This window comes from Sinocyclocheilus anshuiensis, unplaced genomic scaffold (assembly GCF_001515605.1).
Source record: "Sinocyclocheilus anshuiensis isolate Anshui unplaced genomic scaffold, SAMN03320099.WGS_v1.1 scaffold627, whole genome shotgun sequence".
Taxonomy (NCBI): Eukaryota; Metazoa; Chordata; class Actinopteri; order Cypriniformes; family Cyprinidae; genus Sinocyclocheilus; species Sinocyclocheilus anshuiensis.
In genome coordinates, this window is record NW_015549703.1 from 445,334 (window position 1) to 466,312 (window position 20,979).

General features: G+C 37.8%; 1 protein-coding gene across 1 annotated transcript in view; it reads right to left on the minus strand.

The window, feature by feature from the left end:
* Positions 1-20,979, minus strand: part of spegb (striated muscle enriched protein kinase b) — an 87,794-nt gene that overhangs the window by 24,829 nt on the left and 41,986 nt on the right. The window contains exons 4-16 of the mRNA XM_016449924.1: positions 17,189-17,309; positions 11,796-13,363; positions 11,506-11,649; positions 10,988-11,170; positions 6,517-6,692; positions 5,655-5,743; positions 5,361-5,536; positions 4,156-4,416; positions 3,663-3,821; positions 3,380-3,569; positions 1,750-1,979; positions 1,489-1,608; positions 957-1,061 (exon numbers count right to left, since the gene is read on the minus strand). Coding sequence (XP_016305410.1) covers positions 957-1,061; positions 1,489-1,608; positions 1,750-1,979; positions 3,380-3,569; positions 3,663-3,821; positions 4,156-4,416; positions 5,361-5,536; positions 5,655-5,743; positions 6,517-6,692; positions 10,988-11,170; positions 11,506-11,649; positions 11,796-13,363; positions 17,189-17,309 — 3,522 coding nt within the window. The remainder of the gene's footprint in view (positions 1-956; positions 1,062-1,488; positions 1,609-1,749; positions 1,980-3,379; positions 3,570-3,662; positions 3,822-4,155; positions 4,417-5,360; positions 5,537-5,654; positions 5,744-6,516; positions 6,693-10,987; positions 11,171-11,505; positions 11,650-11,795; positions 13,364-17,188; positions 17,310-20,979) is intronic.

A 20,979-nucleotide genomic window follows, 5' to 3' on the forward strand; every position in this document is an offset into this window, starting at 1 on the left:
AAGAGCCTTGCTTCACTGGTTTTGCACTTAAAAAACTCCCAATCATTTCAAATTTGTCTTTAGAGTTTCAGATATGTCAACATTTGTGTCTATTTTCATTTCCCCTAAAGTATTTTAGGGAAGCATCTGAGAAACAATGGATATTTTAAATCAAACATAACTGGGAACTCCATTAAGAATAGCTCTATAAGTCCAGTTTCACAAATTATATCTCTTTATAATGGAAAAGTTCACCTAAAAATGACAATTGTGTAACTTATCATTACATATTTGTTAAATTCAATCATTTTTGTTACACAAAGCTGTCCTATGGCTTTAGAAGACTTAAAATACAGTGCAAAAGTTCCATATTTATTATGCTTCTGTGGTGCTTTTGAATAATTTTTGAAGCTTGAAAGCATCTGTTTCTATTCATTGAAATGACATGAAAGACAACAGAATATTCCTTTATTGTCAAACTAATCCTTTAATATCTCTATTTGTCCAAGACCACAATAAGATTAAGAAGAGAGCCACTGGTCACAAAACAGAAAGTCCTGTCCCAAACTCACACTATTGGTTGAGAACCTAATCAAGTTGCACTTCTGGTGCAATTAGTGGTGCAGAAATGACACATTTCAGTTTTAAGAGCCTTGCTTCACTGGTTTTGCACTTAAAAAACTCCCAATCATTTCAAATTTGTCTTTAGAGTTTCAGATATGTCAACATTTGTGTCTATTTTCATTTCCCCTAAAGTATTTTAGGGAAGCATCTGAGAAACAATGGATATTTTAAATCAAACATAACTGGGAACTCCATTAAGAATAGCTCTATAATCCTACAGCTATGAAAGAGCAACCACTGACCAATTAAAATGTTCCTTTGGGGAGCTTCAAACCTTTAAATGAGAATGCTACAGTTCAAGAAGAGTTTCTAAATTAAATGAATATATACATAAATAACATGCATAATTATACCAATGGACGGATCCAGTCTTCTGGGTTTCCTCCAGCTTAGCGTGATAGTCTTGCCAGTGATGGACTCAATGACTGGGGCCCCATCTGGCGGGTCAGGAAGGATGTCTAAAACAGCAAAAGTGTCAGTCAGAATATTTATTTGGTGCCAGAGGAGTCTCTCGCTATTTTTCAAATTGTAGTATTGCTTTGAACAGTCTGGGATATGGAAAAAACCCAGAAATAAGCTGTGGTAATATCTATGGCGCTCATCGGGCTGCTAACTTGGGAGTGTCTAACTAATCCTTTGTGGAGTAACTCACGTCAGCAATAGGCACTGCAAATTCAAAGAAAAATATTTTTAAAACACCATTTGACCAATTAATTTAGGACAATTCTGGTCATATAATATATGAAAAACAAGTTTTAAAAAAAAGCTTTTTTTTAACTTACTGGTGAGCTTCTCAAGTCCTTTTGCTTGAAAAAGATGCACTTTTTCTAATGTATTCAAGTTGTCAAACATAGCTAGCAGAAGCCATTGATATATTAAACTCACCTGTCACATAAAGATGGGCATAGCAGGTGGCCTTGCCCACCTTATTGGATATGACACACTTGTAAACTCCTCCGTGGGCATGACAAACAGAGCGGATCACCAGGCTGTGAACATCTCTGACTACAGAAGAGACAACATAGAGAACAAACACTTCATATTCCTGCTATTCCCGACACTCACACTATCATTTCCACAGGGACTGCTTTCCGGAAAAGCTTAGCAGACTGTAAGAGAATTGAATTATATTATCAACTAACTTACACTGTGTCATTTTTCTGTCCTCTGTGCTGTCAATCCTCTTGCCATTGTGAAACCAGATTATGGCTGGATACGGCAGGCCAGCCACTTTGCACCTGAGCACAGCCTCTCTGCCCTCAACTACATCCAGATCGTAGAGCGGCTTGACAAAGTCAGGCATGGTGAAACGTTCCACCTCATTCTCAGGCACCTCAGGTTCCTCGGGAATGGAGGGCATTTTTTCCAGCTTTGCTCTAGTAAAGATAAACCAAAACCATCAAGATGTTATGTTTTTATGCAAAAATGTTTCCATTAAAGAACAGTTTTGGCATTTTAGTCCTTTGATGCTTCACCAGAAAATAAAAACTGTCATCTTAAACATGTCAAAATGCTGTTTTTGTCCATGCACAACGCTATCGTATCCATTCAAAAGATTTGGAATATGGTGCACATGTCGTATGGATAACATTATGGTGTTTCTGGAACTAAAAAGCCACACAGATCTATCCTTATATGTGACCCTGGACCACAAAACCAGTCTTAAGTCGCTTGGGTATATTTGTAGCAATAGCCAAAAATGCATTGTATGGGTCAAAATTATAGATTTTTCTTTTAAGCCAAAAATCATTAGGATATTAAGTAAAGATCATGTTCCATGAAGATATTTTATAAATTTCCTACCGTAAATATATCAAAACTTCATTTTTGATTAGTAATATGCATTGATAAGAACTTCATTTGGACAACTTTAAAGGCGATTTTCTCAATATTTTGATTTTTTTTACACCCTCAGATTCCAGATTTTCAAATAATTGTATCTCGGCCAAATATTGTCCTATCCTAACAAATCATACATCAATGGAACGCTTATTTATTCAGCTTTCATATGATGTATAAATCTCAATTTAGAAAAATTGACACTTAAGACTGGTTTTGTGGTCCAGGGTCACATATGGAAAAAAATAATGTAATGATTTTTCAAAATGTCTCCTTTTGTGTTTCATGGACAAAATAACACCATACGTATGAAAGCTTATTTCCGTTACAAAACAAAACAAAACAAAACAAAAAATAAAGGCTATTGTGACTTTTTAATCCTCACAATTCTGAGTTTATATTTCACAATTAAATTTTCTTCTGAATTGTTAAGATATAAATCCTCAGAAAATCTGCGAGAAAAGTCAAAATTGTGAGATAAAAAGTCACAATTACCTTTTTATTTTTTATTCCTTATTCCTTCATGCGACTTCTCACAATTCTGACGTTTTTCTTGCAATTGTAAGTTTATATCTCAAAATTAAGACTTTTCTTTTCAGAATTATGAGTTTATATCTCATAATTCTCACTATTTCTCTCAGAATTATGTCGCAATTCTGAGTTGATGTCTCACAATTCTGACTTTTTTCTCGGAATTGTAAGAAAAAAGTCACAATAACTTTTTTTATTTTTTTATTTCTTATTCCTTATGGTGACTTTTCACAATTTTGAATTTTTCCTAGAAATTGCTAGTTTATATCACACAATTCAGACTTTTTGTTTCTCAGAATTGCGCAATTCTGAGTTTATATCTCGCAAAAGAAGAAGAACTTTAATTTTTGGGTGAACTAAACCTTTTAAACAAGTTCTGAGTGAATCATTAGTCAAAAGGTCATACATTTGAGAGGAAATTGCTGGTCTGGGCTCCTGCACATACAGCTCTGCTGCGCACTCGTCCTCGCCGTGTGAGTTCCGCACTACTACTGTGTAGAGACCCTCATCTTCATTACTAACATGAGAGATGATTAGTGAGTGCCGTCCTCCTTCTTTCAAGATCCGAATGTCTTCGCTTTCCTCCAGCGGATGATCTGTTGAAGACATGACACACAAATGACTCAACCATCTTAATGTTATTTTACAGGACTGACACTGGGGGGCACTCAAGGGAATTAGAGTCATACCAAAGTGGCTCCAGATGACCCGAGGAGGTGGTGTCCCGCTGACCTTGCAGTCAAATCGAGCATTACGACCCTCGATAACTTCTAGTACATCCAGCTTACGGGTGAAGAGGGGCTCTATGGATGCTACGACCTTTAGCTTGGCACTAGAGGTCAGCTCTTCTATAAATCACGACATGACATATCCCTTTAAGATTTCTGAGCGCAACAATCCACTCTGAAATATATGCTTGTCAAACTGTATAGGCCAGGCTGAAATAATCATGATGATTGTTAAAAATAGTTAAAAAAATAGATGATTTTAATAAATTCAGTTGCTTATTTCCACTTTTAGGATAAATCAAAAAGAATATGCAGAGTTTCAGGTGCTACACCAGGCCAAGAAAATGTAATTCCTCATGATACAGTATGACTCGTTTAATGTAATGAGATTTGTAGAACAATGATGTGTTGGTGTATAAAACAAACCATGTGGACCAATACCAAAGCTGCTCACCTTTAGCTGTGCTCAGTTTGCAGGTGTACGTTCCACTGTCATCCTCATGTACAGAGTTAAGCAGCAGCCTGCACCTTTTCCCATCAAAGTGCATCTTACAGTCCAACAGAGCTGGTTGGATGAGTTTCCCATCTGACAGCCAATCAACATCCGTGTCCTGCGGGCCGATCACATGACACTCGAACAAGGCAGTCTCCCCTGCCTTCACCATCACGTCCCTCACTGGCCGAATGATGGCCAGGCCTGGCTCTATTGGACGAGCTGGAAGAAAAATTATAAGGATCAGCCAAAGAGTGGTGAAGAAAAACACCCCATATAAGGAAATCCAGAGCTCAAGTTTAAAGCACACAAGAGTCTTTGCATGTGTTTAATCTGCTGCAGATATAGGAGACATAGTCTGCTAATAGCATGTGTTGTACAGCACAGCAGACATATTAGAAGAATATGCTAATACGTTGTCTGTCAGCATAATCCGCTCATGGCTCAGTATGGATCAGCTCAAAATTATACCCAGAATTCCAAATTGCCTGGTCTGAGACTCTGCATTTTGGCTCTTTCAGACTTAAACTGATCTTAAAATGCATATTATGCCAAGGCTAAACCTATGCATATTATACCAAGGGTGCATTTATCTGATTAAAAAGTTAAAAAAATATTTTAGATTAATATAGATTAATAATATTAATATCTATATTATATTAAAATATTAAGATTTTAAAATGTTTTAAAATGCAAGACTGCATTAAAATCCTGTATTTAGTACATAGAAATTATTGAGAGAAAATTGTACAACTGCTGGAAAAAAAATCACATTATATTAAACCAAGGTATGACACAATTTCTTCTGTATTCATATAAAAACTACTCACATTATGCATTCAAACACATTCACTGACTTACATTAAAAAAAAAATGAAATCAGCTGCTGCGTTTGAAAAATCCTATTTATTAAATATTCAAAAGGTGATAAGCAGTGTTGAGGAAGCTACAAACCGCTCATAATGTAAAGTACTTCAACTACAGTGTTTGTCAGGCTAATGAACCTATGAATGGCTTAGTTGTCTCCGCATATTAAGCTGAGCAAGAAGAAAGTATATTAACAATGAAAAATCACATCATCTTTAGGAAAGTATTATCTACATGATTTATCATGCTTGTGATTCCTTAATGCATACAGACCATGCAACACTAGCTGAAGCCCCTACCTTTCACCGCCAGTTTGCCCTCACACTGTTTAGTCCCATACTCGTTGATGATCTTGCAGGTGTAAACACCAGAGTCTGACTTCTGTGCTGATTTAATTATCATCTCAAAGTTGCCTTCCTCTGTCTCATGGACGATATGCCGTGCACCTGTTTTAATGGTCACTCTGTCTCTAAGCCTGATACAAAGAAAAATAAAAGTTTAGTTATGACAGTTCTTCAAAATGAACAAACAGTCTATACTGTTTAAAACTATATTATGAATTATCTAGACAAATATTTTAGATTTGAACGTACCAATAAAGCATGGGTTTAGGCTGTCCACTCACTCGAACAGACATGGTCACCTCTTGACCCTCTATAACTGTTTGGTCTCCAATAACAACCTGTTATGTTGGTAAATGCAGAGGCTCATTATTGTTTTGTAAATAATACAAACGCCTAAAGGGACATGTTGATGGTATAATAAAAATGAGATGGAAAGGAATTTTTTTTAATGCTTTTGCATTTTCTTACAAAACTTTGGCATTCCCCAGAATTTTTTTTGCAAAATATGCAACTTTTCGGTTCCCCTGAAAAACTTTGCATTTGCTTAATAAACATTTGTGATGGAAATAAAATAGTTCAAGGATGAGAGCGAACGCAAAGTTTATTTTTTTGCGAGAGAACCCAAGACCATTTTTTCTCCCACCTTACGTTTTTTCATGACCATTTTTACAAAAATGTAATCAGCATCTTAATGTTTCCAAAAAATAATAGGAATGGTCATGTTTGAGATTTTGGATTATGAGGATTACATGTTTACAATTTTCATGTTCAAAAATAAAATGTGTTCTCTGAATGACTAATTTGCTGTTAAACTCCTCATATGAATGTCTGCATGCCATGTATAATTTAGTTTAGACAGTTTGCAAGAATGTTTAGCGTCCTTGGTATAAAAATGATGGCTGCGAGGTGTTGTGCCCATTTTCGACTCCCTGCCAAATTATTACCCCCCTTCTTGAAATCGCTACCTGATTTCCTAACCCCTCCCCCACACCTAACACTAAACCTACCAATAGCCTACTAGGGGGGTAATAATCTGGCGGGGGTCAGAATTCAGCACTACACCGGAGTGAACGAGTCTTCAGAGAGTTGTGAGTGAGTATTTCTCTGATACCTGAAAGGATGGAGGCTCCTTGAATCGAGTATCCACGATCTTCCTCGTCTCAGGTCCCCTGTAGAAGGAGAAATCCATCCCCTCCTCAAGAGGACTGAGGTACTCCTCATCAGATGTGATGGGACTGCTGACGTCCATGGGTACACCAAGGTTCCCACGCTGGTCCTGACTGGGCTCTGTGAGAAATACCAATGGGATTGGAGTGGATTTACAAGCAATACTTATAGATTTGCATGTTTACATCTCTACATTTGGGCAACCTTTAACAAGTACAGTCAACATTCATCTCAATAAAAACATGCAGAACAATATGATTTTTTTGTTCGAAAACAACAACATCACGGATGAAAAATTCACAGAGAATTACTTTTTGCTTTTGCCTCTGACAGAGAGAAATGGATTAGAAAGGTGAAGGATGAAAGACATAGGCTGAATACAAATCAGGATCCCTGAAGAGAAAGGATACTGTAATCCCAAATCCAATCTCAGAAAAGTCCAGTGACAATGTGAACACCAGTGCTGGGGACAGATCGCTTTCAAAAAGCATCACAAAAACAGAGGATGAAGAAGATTTACTCAGAAGAGTGTCTAACAACAAATTTGTTATGCTATGTAGGAAATTTTAAAGGATTTTCAGTGGCATTCATATAATCATAAGATAAGGAATGGGATTTTAGCTGTGCATTACATTATATCTTTAAAAAAAAAAATCCGATTTTTAATAAATCAGATTCTGGAGAAACACCTGAAAACATATGCTAGTGTATACCTAAGAGTTTACAAAATTAACTTGCTGTAGATGATCATCTCTTGGGGAAGTCGTGGCCTAATGGTTAGAGAGTCGGACTCGTAACCCAAAGGTTGCGGGTTCAAGTCTCATACCGGCAGGGATTGTAGGTGGGGGGAGTGAATGTACAGCGCTCTCTCCCACCTTCAATACCACGACTGAGGGGCCCTTGAGCAAGGCACCGAACCCCCAACTGCTCCCTGGGCGCCGCAGCAAAAAAATGGCTGCCCACTGCTCCAGGTGTGTGTTCACGGTGTGTTCACTGCTGTGTGCACTTTGGATGGGATAAATGCAGAGCACTAATTCCGAGTATGGGTCACCATACTTGGCCACATGTCACGTCACTTCACTTATGAAGTGATAAGTCAACTTATATTAAGTATATTAAGTAGTATGTAGGTTCATGGCTGTGATGTAAACTAAAAGCTATTGGCTATTTGACCCAGTAACACTTCTGTAGGTCCTGCTTCAACTTCCTGTTTCAACAAACAGGAAAGAAAAAAGCACTGGTCAAGCCATTTCATAGTGTCTTTAAGATGCATCCATTCAATGTAAAGCTAAACTGCTGATGCTGATTTACAAATGGACATACAGAAATAAGCTACAGAACTGAGAGTCATTCCTTAAGTGAGGTACATGTGTAAACATATGAAACCATTTTCCATGAGAGGCCTGAAGCCACGGCATGCGGTGAGACTCAGCGATGCATGTACCAGGAGAAAAAAATAGACAGTGTCTCTTCTTACAACAGCTTAGAGCATATATATTACCGTGAACCCGGGTATGATTCTAATTTCAAAGCAGTAACATTTTTAAGACCACCAAACGGCTCAAAGGCACTGATTACTTTCACTTTTTGCTAAAGAAAAAAATAACTAAACTTTTAAAACAAACAAAGCATCCAAAAGTAGCTTAACAAAAAATAGGAAAATAAAAGCTTGGTCAAATTCTGTAATACGGTACTATTCTTTGGAAACCCACCATGCAAATTCTTGAACACAAACTTACCTGGCCCTGCTCCTTCAACCAGACCTTGGTCATGTACTAAGCCAACACCGAGGTCACCAGCGCATGTTCAGTCCCGACAGTGTTTGTGTTAATATGTCAGCACCTTAGTGAATGCCCCCAGATTTCAACTGGTAATCTGGTGCAGACACTATGTCTTCCGTACCCTCCCTTGCTCTTTTCTCTCTTTCTCTCTCACTTTCAATAAGACACTACCTCTCACATTTACATCAGCACAAACAGATGCAGATGTCCTCCCTTTTTCTCCTCCTCAAGTCAAAGGAACTGCCATAAAATACTTCTCATAGCAACCATCCTATTTATATGCCTCTTACAAACTCTGTCGCTTCTTCTGTAGCTCAGCAAACCTATCCTTATCATGAACTGTAAAGAAAATGACTTTCATGCAAGTCTTTCATCTGTCTGGTTCTTGAAATTTCTCAGGAGCAACTGTTAAGCTGTTGTGTCACTGTGGAAAATAAAGACCTAGTTGGCAACAACATTTAATGGCAGGTTTTAACAACATGCTGTCAATGAAGTAACACAAGGATCCACCATATATGAGATTATTAAGAGATCGTTTCATGGAAGAAGTAGAGCTAAAAATACCCCCGGTATTCACCGCCCTAATAAGGCAAAGCTTCTCTTTCTAACCATTAACACAAACGAAGGTGCACTAGGAGAATATTAGAATATACACTCAGACATTCCCACCAGACAAAGTCTTATTTTGCATTTTCTGCAATGATTCATGGTAAAACGTGTTAAACAAAACCCAATGCAAAAAATTACCAAGAAAATAAATAAATAAATAAATAAAACCTTTATTGTCCACAAAGTAAACATTTGTCTTCAGCTTCACCATATATATAAACACCACAATTAATACAAATCTTAAAAACAGCATAAAAACCAGCATGTAAACATTATATGTACTGTATATTTCACTGTATTCCCATATGCACATATAAAAATAATAAATTAAACTACAACAGAAATAATAATAATAATAATGAATTTAGGTTAAAAAAACTAGTAAATGAAAACAACTTCATTACTTTTTTTGTTTGACTAAAAAGTGTTTTGGCTAACATTTCCAATTTGTCCACATGCGTGCTTGCATTTTTTAAAATGTATTATGAGCCAAAATGCAGTTAAACAATTCATATGTTCAATTTAACCTCTGGGTTGCTATGGTAACTATCCAGACGGAACCATGGTTGGAGAACTTTAAAGGGAGATTTTATAGAGAGAGGAGAAATCAAAGAAGCACAAAGAAAATGTTCGAGGAGGCACTGGAAAACCAAACAGTGAGCTCATGTGAGAGCTGGTAGCGAGGAAAAAAAGTGTTATGGTTAATTTAATGACTATTTGTGACCCTGAACCACAAAATTAGTCATAAGGGTCAATTTCTCTAAATTGAGATTTATACATCATTATAAATTAGCTTTCCATTGATGTATGGTTTGTTAGGATAGGGCAATATTTGGCCGCGATACAACTATTTGAATATCTGGAATCTGAGGGTGACAAAAAAATCAAAATACTGAGAAAATCGCCTTTAAAGTTGTCCAAATTAAGTTCTTAGCAATGCATATTACTAATCAAAAATTAAGTTTTGATATATTTACGGTAGGAAATTTACAAAATATCTTCATGGAACATGATCTTTACTTAATATCCTAATGATTTTTGGCATAAAAAAAATCGATAATTTTGACCCATACAATGTTTTTTTTGGCTATTGCTAAAAGGGTGATTTAAACACCAACACAATGATGCTAACCCCCACCCTGGAGGGCTGCATGTTGACAGTGTGACTCACTGCCTTTGATCCTACTTAGATATCTGAAGGTATTGAAATTCACTCCTCTAATATCCCATACGTTACCCTTCAAACTCCCACATCCTCAACTCCGGCTGCAAACACAATATGCACATGCTTGCTGCTTAAAAACATTTACTCAAAACATTTACATGGAGGCATTTTCTGCATCGTTTAAAGGGGTCATATGATGTTGCTAAAAAGAACATTATTTTGTGTATTTGGTGTAATGAAATGTGTTAATGCGGTTTAAGGTTCAAAAAACACATTATTTTCCACATACTGTACATTATTGTTTCTCCTCTATGCCCCGCCTTTCTGAAACGCGTCGATTTTTACAAAGCTCATCGGTCTGAAAAGTGAGGTGTGCTCTGATTGGCCAGCTATCCAGTGCGTTGTGATTGGACGAATACCTCAAGCGTGTGACGGAAATGTTACGCCCCTTACCATATTGTGATGCCTTACCCCTTTAAAACCAAATATCCAGATTAAGGCAAGTAATACGTTTAAAATTAGGAAATCTAATTCTAACTCTTCTAAAAAAAGATTAAGGGTGTGAAAACATACAGCGTGGAAAAACTTCAATGTATTCATTTTCATTGAGAGTTGGAGATTTGCCACATCATGAGTGACAGCTATCACTGGCGATTGCCACAGTCTTGAGCAGAGCTCAGCTTTATGCAAATAAAAAGTGTTGTAGTGTGACGACTAACAATGGGAGTCTGGACAGTGATCCATCAACTGATACAGCGGCTGAGTAGGGATGTCAACCAACCAACAGCAGAACAAATTGCTGTCAGTGAGAATGTCCTCTGAGAAAGGACATCCTACAGTGTTCACCATAAAACACTCACCTGATTTGATGAAAAGAGTAGCGCTGCTGGACATCTCGCCAACCTCGTTGGTAGCAGTAACTGTGTATGTTCCTGCGTCACTTGGCTTCGTCCATTTGATGAGCAATGTGTGCCTTTCCCCCTCTACCTTCACAACATGAGTTGGGCTGTTCTTGATCTCAATGTTGTCTCTCTTCCATGTAACTGTATATAAAATACATTTCTTTGCTGTTACATCCCTCCAGTAGCAAAATTGTTGAGGCTTGAAAGTATAGTCTTATTTCTGAGACACTTGCCTTGAAATGTGGACTCAAAATAACTCTCTACAAGGGTTGCTGTCTGAAGGCATAGTACTGAATAGCTGACAACTTGTAAGTTAAAGCCTTCACAGACTGCTTTTTTTAGTAAATGATTCAGAGTCAACAGGGACTACACCAAGACTGCATCACTGTGATGCTCATGTATTACAGTTTCAAGTCAAATAGGCAAGATGCTAAAGGTGCTGTTTGAAGTTATTACAGCATAAATAAAGGACTTACCTTCTGGGAGAGGGGTGCCACTGATGATGCATTTTAAAAGAACCTCTGTTCCAGTAGAGGCCACAGTGTCCTGAAGCGGAAACTCAAACACAGGAGCCTCTAGAGGATCCTCTCCCGCAGACACGTACGAGTCGTCTGAAGATTCTGTAACAGCATAAGATATTTGTCAGATCCAATAGATGTGATATTCCTCAACTTGAATTGGAGGTGCATTGCAAATCAGGTTTGTCTCAGTATTTGTCAAGTCCAAGGTCAAGGAATTGCATGCCACTGGAAATGCCTAAACTTACCTAATTCAGGGGACATTGGTCTTAGTCTGCGTCCCCTTCCTCTGCTTCTTTGGGGTTTTTCTTCTTTAGCAGTGCCACTTTTCACAGCCTTATCAGTCTTCTCTGCAGGTGTGTCTGTCTCCATTGGCTCCTCTTCGACAATAATTTTTGGTATAGTGAGCTTTGGTGCCGGTGGCAGAGGAGTCACATCCAGCTCCATCTTTTCCTCAGATGAAGAAGATGAGGAAACTCTTGGAGGTTTGGTGGGAGCTTGGTCAGGACTTTCTTGAATAGCTACAGTTTCTCTTTGCACCAGAGGACTTTCTGGCCTTCTTTCCAGTTTTCTCAGCGTGACCTCTAATGGCGTCTTCCTATGCATGGACTCATCATCTGCTTGTGGTTCTTCCTGAACACGAACAACCCTCTTTACTAGTGGACTTGCAGGTCTTGGTTCCACTTTGCGTAATGTCATCTCTAAGACATTTCGGGATGGAGACTCAGCTCTGCTTCGAGAGCGCTCTTCAGCCATGGATGTGATCTCTACAGTTGGAGACCTTCGGGTACTATCTCTGCTTGGGCTCCGAAGTCTTGGAGACCTTTGTCCAGGTAAATCAGAGAGTGACATGGCCTCTGGAGGTGATGGTTCTTGTCCAAATGTGCTTACCACCTTGGTGGTTGGGACAGACCGATTGCTTTCAACTTTTTCCAGTGGTTGTTGTGCCAGCTGGTCTTTTCGTCTGCGAAACTGTGATTTTGGAGGTGATCGTTCCTTGGCTTGCACTCTCTCTCTCATCTCTTGCTCTCGCTGAGCACGCTCTCGATCCTGCAGCTTTTGAAGAACCTGAGGTGGGATGGGCTCTAACTTCCTTACAGGCTGCCTGCTTCTGTGAAAAGTAGAGAGCTGCTCTGTTGAGAAGGATTTCTTCATGTGCGGTTTACCTACAAGCTTTTTGATGCGCTGGAGCTCCTCTGTGAACTTGTTCTCAATGTCCTGCACCTTTTGGGAGTAACGGGGTCTGTCCTCCAGGGAAGCAGCCCGCTGTTTGAACATGGTCCTTCTCTGGGCTGCGTCTGCCTTCAGAGCCTCACGAAGGTCTTCTTTGGAGCTCTCCCTCGAGATCCCCAACCGGCTCCCTCCTTCATCAGAGTCAATAGACGAGGCTCTGTTAAATCCAGCCCAAGAGCGTCCAGATATAGATCCCTCTGGGTTATCGATACTTCTTCTGCGCTCTTCAAAGACACGCACTTTCTCGAAGATCTTGGAGCTAGCTCTTGTCAGTTTTGGTGAAGGCCGAGGTGTAAGTTCCTTACGGGAATACTCGCTGACGGGGGTTTGGGGTCGAGAGTCTTGAGCACTACTCTGAGACATGCCTGAGGATTTGGGTTGTTTTATCTTCTCCTCAAACTCTCCTGGTACTGTGTCTTGATATTCAGTTGGCACGACAACTTTCTTGCGTGGGGCTAGGGGTGTGGCAGGGGCTGAACCAGAATGGCTGAGCAAAGGAGAGGCAGTAGAGCGGCCAATTTTGGGGGAAGGGGGTGGTAGGACTTGAGGGGGAGATTCCCTCACAACTTCTTCAGATGGGCTCCTAAAAGAAGGTGTTTGAGGGAAATGTTCTGTTAGAGTATGGGGTTATGCAAGGGGAGGAGCCCAACTGTTTGGATGACGACTTTGGAAGAGGGGCCAGAGAGGCTAATTTCTCTGATGTGGGACCTTAAATGGGACCGTCTACAAGTGTTTGTGTGCAAGTTACTTCAAATCTACTTGTTAATGTCTTAATTTGAGCAAAATAATTTGCTTTCTTAAATGAGGAAGGAGTGATGTGAACCTTTATAATTTTCAAATTTCAGGAGAGGTAAATAAAGAAAATTAAAAATGATAATGAGCTTCTGTTAACTGTATTTTCTAATTAGTTATGGTTGACAAATTGAAATATAAAAATAATGTGAGGGGATGTTCAGAGCATGAATAAAATGTATTCCATTAATCTTGGAGTGACAGTCAAGAGCACAGTTAAATGTCTATAAGGCTAAGAAATCTGAATTCTGTCTTAAAACAAATTGTGATTTATTTGTCTTATAGTTTACAACACAACTGAATGCTCAAAATTATGTAATATTAGCACATGTCAGATTAACTTGTGCCTACTAGCCTATACCTTCCAAAATCACTGGGCTAGACCACCACACATCACTGGATATTTACAGGAATAAGTCAAGTGTCACTTGCCAATGCTAGGAAGGAAGAGTAAAACAAGGATTAGTGCAGGCACATAACTATTAAATGTTGAGTCATCAAGAACACTGCTAAAAGGGGTCTAATTCAAAATGGCTGTGCACTAGAAAATGTCTGGAGAGCAGTAAAACTTAAACATCCTTCTTGTTTACACAGCACAGACCAAACTGCACTAAACTTGCATAGCTGTTACAGCTAAAAGTACTGTAAATCCAACCAATGTAGCTTCCTTCCCAACTGGCAGTTTGACAAACTTATTCTTGTATTCAACATCCAGTGCACTATAATGAGTGAACGTCTCCCATGCAGCATCAAAATCATGCGAAAACAAAGCACAAATCTGGTTAAAACAGAGGGATGATCCTTAGAAATGTGTGATGTTAGTAAAATATGACAATAAGCAACTGGCAATAGTGGACAGTTTGCTACTTATTCAAGATAAATAAATTCAAAATTGATCTTCACATAGATTTACAGTGTTGTACTTTTTGGTTTTACTTGAGGGAATAATACTCAACACATTACAGTGTTTTAGATTGCACTTTATTTGAGATCATTACCATTGAAACAATGATATTTAACTTTGGCAAAAGTTAAAAGTAAGACATACAATTTTTTTTTGCACAGAGCCTTAATCTGTGAACACACATCTTCGAGACTTCTTACAAGATCTATGCCCTCCTAACCTTACGAGTCAAGGCATCATGTACATGCATGCAAGGATTCATGCTGTGCAGTTCACCAAAAACAGCATGCACAAAAAAACCAGGGGGAAACCGAAGGGGTCGATGATACCTAACACAAAAATGTGATGCAAGCATGTTTTTAATGCAAACTTTTGGTCAGCTTCAATTTTGCATCAACTGCTGTGCGGGTAGAAAAAAACTAAAAGAATTTGCATATGGACAATGGGGGTCAAAGGAAAGTATGAACTAAATGAAAATAAATCTAGATGAGGAATGATAAAGGCAATAATGGTGCGTGAGGGAGGTGCTGTATTATTCTAAATTCAGACTATAGTTATTTCAGTAACCTCTCAATCTTTTGAGTTGTGCTACATTATTAGTTTATGGTCTGATATTCTATAGTTTTTTATATGTATATGCATATGTGACACTTTAATTTACTATTACTTTTATTATGATGCATGGTAAAATGGTAATGTTTTAGTGACAAACAGAATGAGCATACAGCCAATGGAAGATGCATCACCTTAAGCTTACTCAGCGAATACTATTTTGGAGTTTAAATGCTTTGTCTTCAGATACAACAGTTTGGCCTACAGCAGCACTTCCAGAGAGGATCTATTCTTAGATTCCTTCAGCAGCTCCCGAAAAATGTTGACCTGCACAAAAGGTCATTGTGCTCTCAGCATCTCAGTTTGTACATGATGTGACACAGATCTGACAGATTATAAATCGGCCAGGTCATTACCTGACAGTGCCCTGCACCTGCCCTCTCTTAGACAGAACCATTACTTTCTTTAAGGTTATCTTAGTGTTAGAAACAAACAGGAACAACCTGTCATTACCAATAGATCTTGGTTCTACACATTCATGATACAAATGAGCAGCAAATCAAAAGCAGAACCAAATAAAGGGGATGGAAAACAAAAACGAATGGATAACAGTGGGCTTGAAAGTATGCAAAGCCTGGGACTGTTCAATGCTAAACAGAGTGGGATGAAATTTGAAAATCTGGGTTATAATATATAAAAAAAAATATATAATTTGAAGGAGAGTTTGAGTGATATTTGGTTCCAAGAGTGTGACAGTCAACCCTGGCTCAAACATGGATGAAGAAGAGTGCTATGGAGGGATGAATGACAGAAGATACAATCAATCGCCCACTTTTCTTTTCTAACAATATCTATGCTTATACATCACAACCAGTACCCAAAAATAACACTCATTGAATGTCAAATGAGTAAAAACTTGCTTTCATCCAATCATTAACAACACAACATACAGTTTTAGTCAAATTGTAAGAACGATAGTCTGATGTAAGCAACACAAGCGATTCAAATCCAAGACAGACAACCGACTACATAAGAAAACACCTGTCACGAGTCACACATCTTCTTTTAACAAACAACTTTTACAATCAGAAATTTATCTAGAACAACTAAGGTTTTTTTTTAATCCAGAACGTGAAATATTTCTTGCATTAAGCCACCGAAATGAAAATACGAAAATAGTTTTTGTGACATACATCAAGACGGAGACTCATCTGAAGTAACAAAGTATCTGTGCTTTTTATCACTAATAAGCAATGAAAAAGTGAAATCGTTTTGTAATAAAAATAATGCAAAATATACTTTTTCAGCAATACATCTAGAATATTTTAAGGAATATTTATGGTGAATTTTAGACCCTTACCACATCATCACCACAGCAAAAAAAAAAAAAAAATCACTTGAGCATGAAATCAAATCACTTAGATTAGCATAATGTAAAAGTTCTATCGATGACAATGTGAAATTAATATGAGCATCAACTGAAGTTCTTCAGTGTCATTTCGATACAGCTCTCCAAAAATGAAGTAATACATGTATATTACAAAAACAAAAAAACTTTTGCTGCACTGCCACTTGTGAATGAGTCATGTATAACTGTAAGGCTTTTGGCAGCTCACACAGATTTACACTCTGTGGGCTGAGCTGAACCTCATCCAAACGCAGAGAGCCCACTCACTGTATCTTCTGTCATTCCTGTGGTGATGTAAGCTGCCTCGTGGGGCCACCAAAACGCACGGCTCAGATACCGAGAGAGACAGAGCAGGAATTACACCCTGGGTCTTGTTCTCAGCCCCCTCCCATCCTTAGCACTTACAGGGGACACCATGTTAGAGCAAGGGTCTCTTGTGACTCTGTGATGGGGGTTGTGGTTGTTTATCTATTGATGAGGGATCTTTTTATATATCTGTGTTTTGGTCTGCTTATTGTGGGCTGTGGCTGATTGCGGTTTATTTTAGCTTGGGAAGTTTTACTTACAGGGGTACAGAAAAAGTCCTTCCTCTATAAAGACTGAACGTACTACCATAGTAATCGCTAGCTAAAGACACACTTTCCTCGGACCCCCAAACTGGTCGGGATAGATTGGCGCGTGATGCTCGAATCAGAGGCTCGACCCCTAGGTGCCTGATCTGGGTGCCCGTCGGCTCCCGGCTGTTGGCTTGCCTGGCTGACTGCGGCCCTGGAGCTCTTGATCCCAGGGCTAGAGCTTCTTTCTCCAACACTGTGGTCTCTCCGGCAGCCCAGCGATCGCTCGCATCTGGGGCAACATCCATCATTCTCTCACCTGCGGCAGAGCGAAACGGGAACAAATAGAGCAAATAAAATTTCAGGCAGCATGCTCGACGTCCTAGAGTTCACAATTTATGGGTGAATTCATCCACATTATCAAAAAACGCTAACAACAGAAATTACTTTCTTTCAACTACAATTTTTCTCCTTTTCAACATAAAAACCACCTAAAAAGATCTTAAAATATTTCATTTCAGGTCATATAATTAGAAATAAAATGCTCATTGATCTTTAGAAATGATATCATTCATTGTACTAAAAAAAACACTATAACTTTAAGAACTTAAAACTTACTTCTAGGGCTGTCAAAAATAAAAGTGTGTGCTTACATAATGTGTGTGTGTATTTATTATGTATATATAATAAATTATGTGTGTATTTATTATGTATATATAATAAAATTTTCTTAAATTTAAACATGGATGTATGTGTATTTATATATACATAATAAATATGCACAGTACACAGACTTATATTATGTAAGCACAAGCTTTTATTTTGGATGTGATTAATAATGACAGCCCTACTTGCTTCACAAAAAAAAGACTAAGATTTTTGGAAAAATGACTAATTTTAAAGTTCAGATGTCAAAAAACTCAATGGAACAGTTTAAATCTATATTAAATTTGAGACACAGCAAACACACAGCTCATGTGCCACCGCTCTTATTTCACATGCGAAGAGTTCATTTACATAAATGTCTTAAAGGTACAGTAGCAATAAACTGTTTAACTATAATGAAAAGGTAAGTTATGACCATTTTGGTTACCAACATTTTATTTGGACCTTAGATAGATAGATTAGACAGACAGACAGACAGATAGACAGATAGACAGATAGACAGATAGATAGATAGATAGATAGACAGAAAAGGTAAATGTATGACCATTTTGGTTACTAACATTATAATTGGATCTCAAATAAACAAATAAATAAAATCGATAAATGTTATGACTCCTTTAAATTTATAGTGAAAGGGAAAAAATTAAGAAAAAAAGATTAAGAAAAAAAACTGACACATAAGCCCTTTAAATTCTTACAAGAATGAAATACTGTTTGTTATGGCTAGTACTAGTGGATAATATAAGTGGATTACATGAACATGCATTCAGAAGTGTGAAGAATAAAGCCCAGGTGATGCCATTCAGCCGCAAGCTGTGTTGAAGCAAAGTCCCAGCTGATGCCTTTAGAGCCAGTGCGATTCACAGTGACTGAATGGATTAGACTGCAGTCAGGAAGCATCCATCAAAATCAATGACAATGCGCCTCCGCCCACACCTCTACGCCCACCATAACAGATCAAATCAATCACTTATGCCACTACGTAAATCATACGCTCCACCAAATCCTGACACATTTATTTCTCCGGTATCTCTTTGTTGGTGAAATTGTTGACTTTCATTTTGTAGAAAGCCTTTGGATCTTACAACTGTATGCTATGCGCCGTGAAGACATCATTCATAACAGCGCTAATGGCAAACAAGCAATTTAGAGTGCAATTCAAGCTCCGTTGCTTGTGGTGCACTTCTCCAAAATCTATCTCTGTTGAAAGCTGCATTGTTCACAAGATAAATTAATTTCAATGTTAGATGCTGAGATCAGAATGGATATTTATATACAGGCCATGCTGTTCTCACACTTCTCATTTCTAAGCTGAAATCGTGCATCAAATAAATATCACTCTATTCCTCGCTTCTATTTTTTAGTCCTCTCTGGTGATGATGAAAGAAATGGAAATATTTTTCACTCAATCTGTAAGTGTCTCAAATACACTAACAACCACTTTCCCCAGGGGATAACGGGAAGGCTTTTGTCATAATAAATACTGACAAGTGAGAGTTCAATTGCCTAGATTCCACACAGGGACTAAATAGAATCAAGAGAATAGTCTTTGTATCCATGCTTTTCTTCTGTTTAATGATAATCTATATTCATGAATTTTATCAAGATTTTTTTTTGTTAGACACAAAAATAGAAAAAACACAACACATGCTCACATGCAAATACCAACCACGTCCAGCCTCCAACTAAGAACTGTTGTGTGTAACACCTTAAATCACATGAAATACATGCAACGTGATCTCATTATTATTCATAGGTTTTCATACTTAAAGCATGGTTCAAGCACGTTTTCATGCATTTGGAAAGACAATAAAATGCACAAAAATGCATGTATGCACTTTACATAACCTGTGTATATGAAGATGATTTAAGTATCATTTAATTTATGTAAATAAACATGCAAAACCATTTTATAATGCCTGCCTGTTTAATTCTAATGGTCAAAAAGTGTGGAGAATGATCATGAAAAGGTGAATAATGACCATTTTGATATTTTGATAAACATTAGAATCATACCTAAGATTAATAGATAAATAAAGAAATATGAATTGATGAAATAAAGAAAAAATGGGATCTAATATGTATATGCATACACACTTTACATCCGAATGCCTATGAATATTTATATTTGATTTGTGGCTTGTTGTTAATGTGAGAGTTTCTGTTTGCTGTTACCTCTTTATTTATACTCCTCTGAGCACCTGTCTTATCAGATCTGTGATAAGAAGACATGCTTAGAGATTTAGCATAATGTGTGATTTATCTGAGGGAACAGCTGTGTAAACACATCCAAAATAAGCAGAATGTGTGATTTAAGTCACTTTAATTTCAACTAACGCAGGTTTTTCAGTAATATTCTACAGAATAACTAATATCATCAATACATTTTTTATTAACATGAAACATTAAAATTGTCATTATTTACTCCTCATGTCTTTCCAAACCCCTACAATTCCTTAAATTGACAGCTAATTGTGACCAACCATGTTAAACCAGGGCTTGAATTTCGGCACGGGATTGCAGGGATTGCGCATAATTCTACTTATTCCCGCAGTTTCCGCACTTTTAACGTGGGAAATTCCCGCAAATATTTAAATGTGAAAGACACTCGCGACAGATGATTGAATGTATCATTTGCACATGCTTTTGAGTCTTACAATTTTAAACAATTGCTCAATTCTTCAACATTCAAGTACTTGCGCACTCTGTGACTGTGAGACCCTTTCTGTGAGCCGCCTCACACACAAAGCGAGCGCACATAGAGATGCATCTGAGAGCGCACGCCTTATTGCGCGTAAACAGCCAAATACATACAAAAATATGTCAAAGTGCCCGTCTTGATGAATATTCATGTAAACAGTCGATTTATACTAAACATTGTCGGTATACAGGCTATTAAGTTAATGTAAACAGTTGAGAAACAAAACTTATGTGAAACAGTTTGATCCGTGCATGAGGTCTTAAAGAGACACCAACCTAAATAAACCTGCTGCTGTCTGTCATTAATGTTTATTTATACATTGAAGACTAACCAGTGTTATTTTAAAGTTAAATAGATTATTCTGTTTCTGTGGTATTTCTGTACCTGAATATTACTGTTAAAGGGATAGTTCACCCAAAATGAAAATTGTGTCATTAATTACTCACCCTCATGTCGTTCTAAACCCGTAAGACCTCCGTTCATCTTCGGAACACAATTAACGTAAACAGCGTATCCGGCATACGCAATTTACATTCGTTTGTTGAATAAAGTATTCTCATAGCTTTGTAAAATTATGGTTGAACCCCTGATGTCACATGGATTATTTTACCGATGTCCTTGC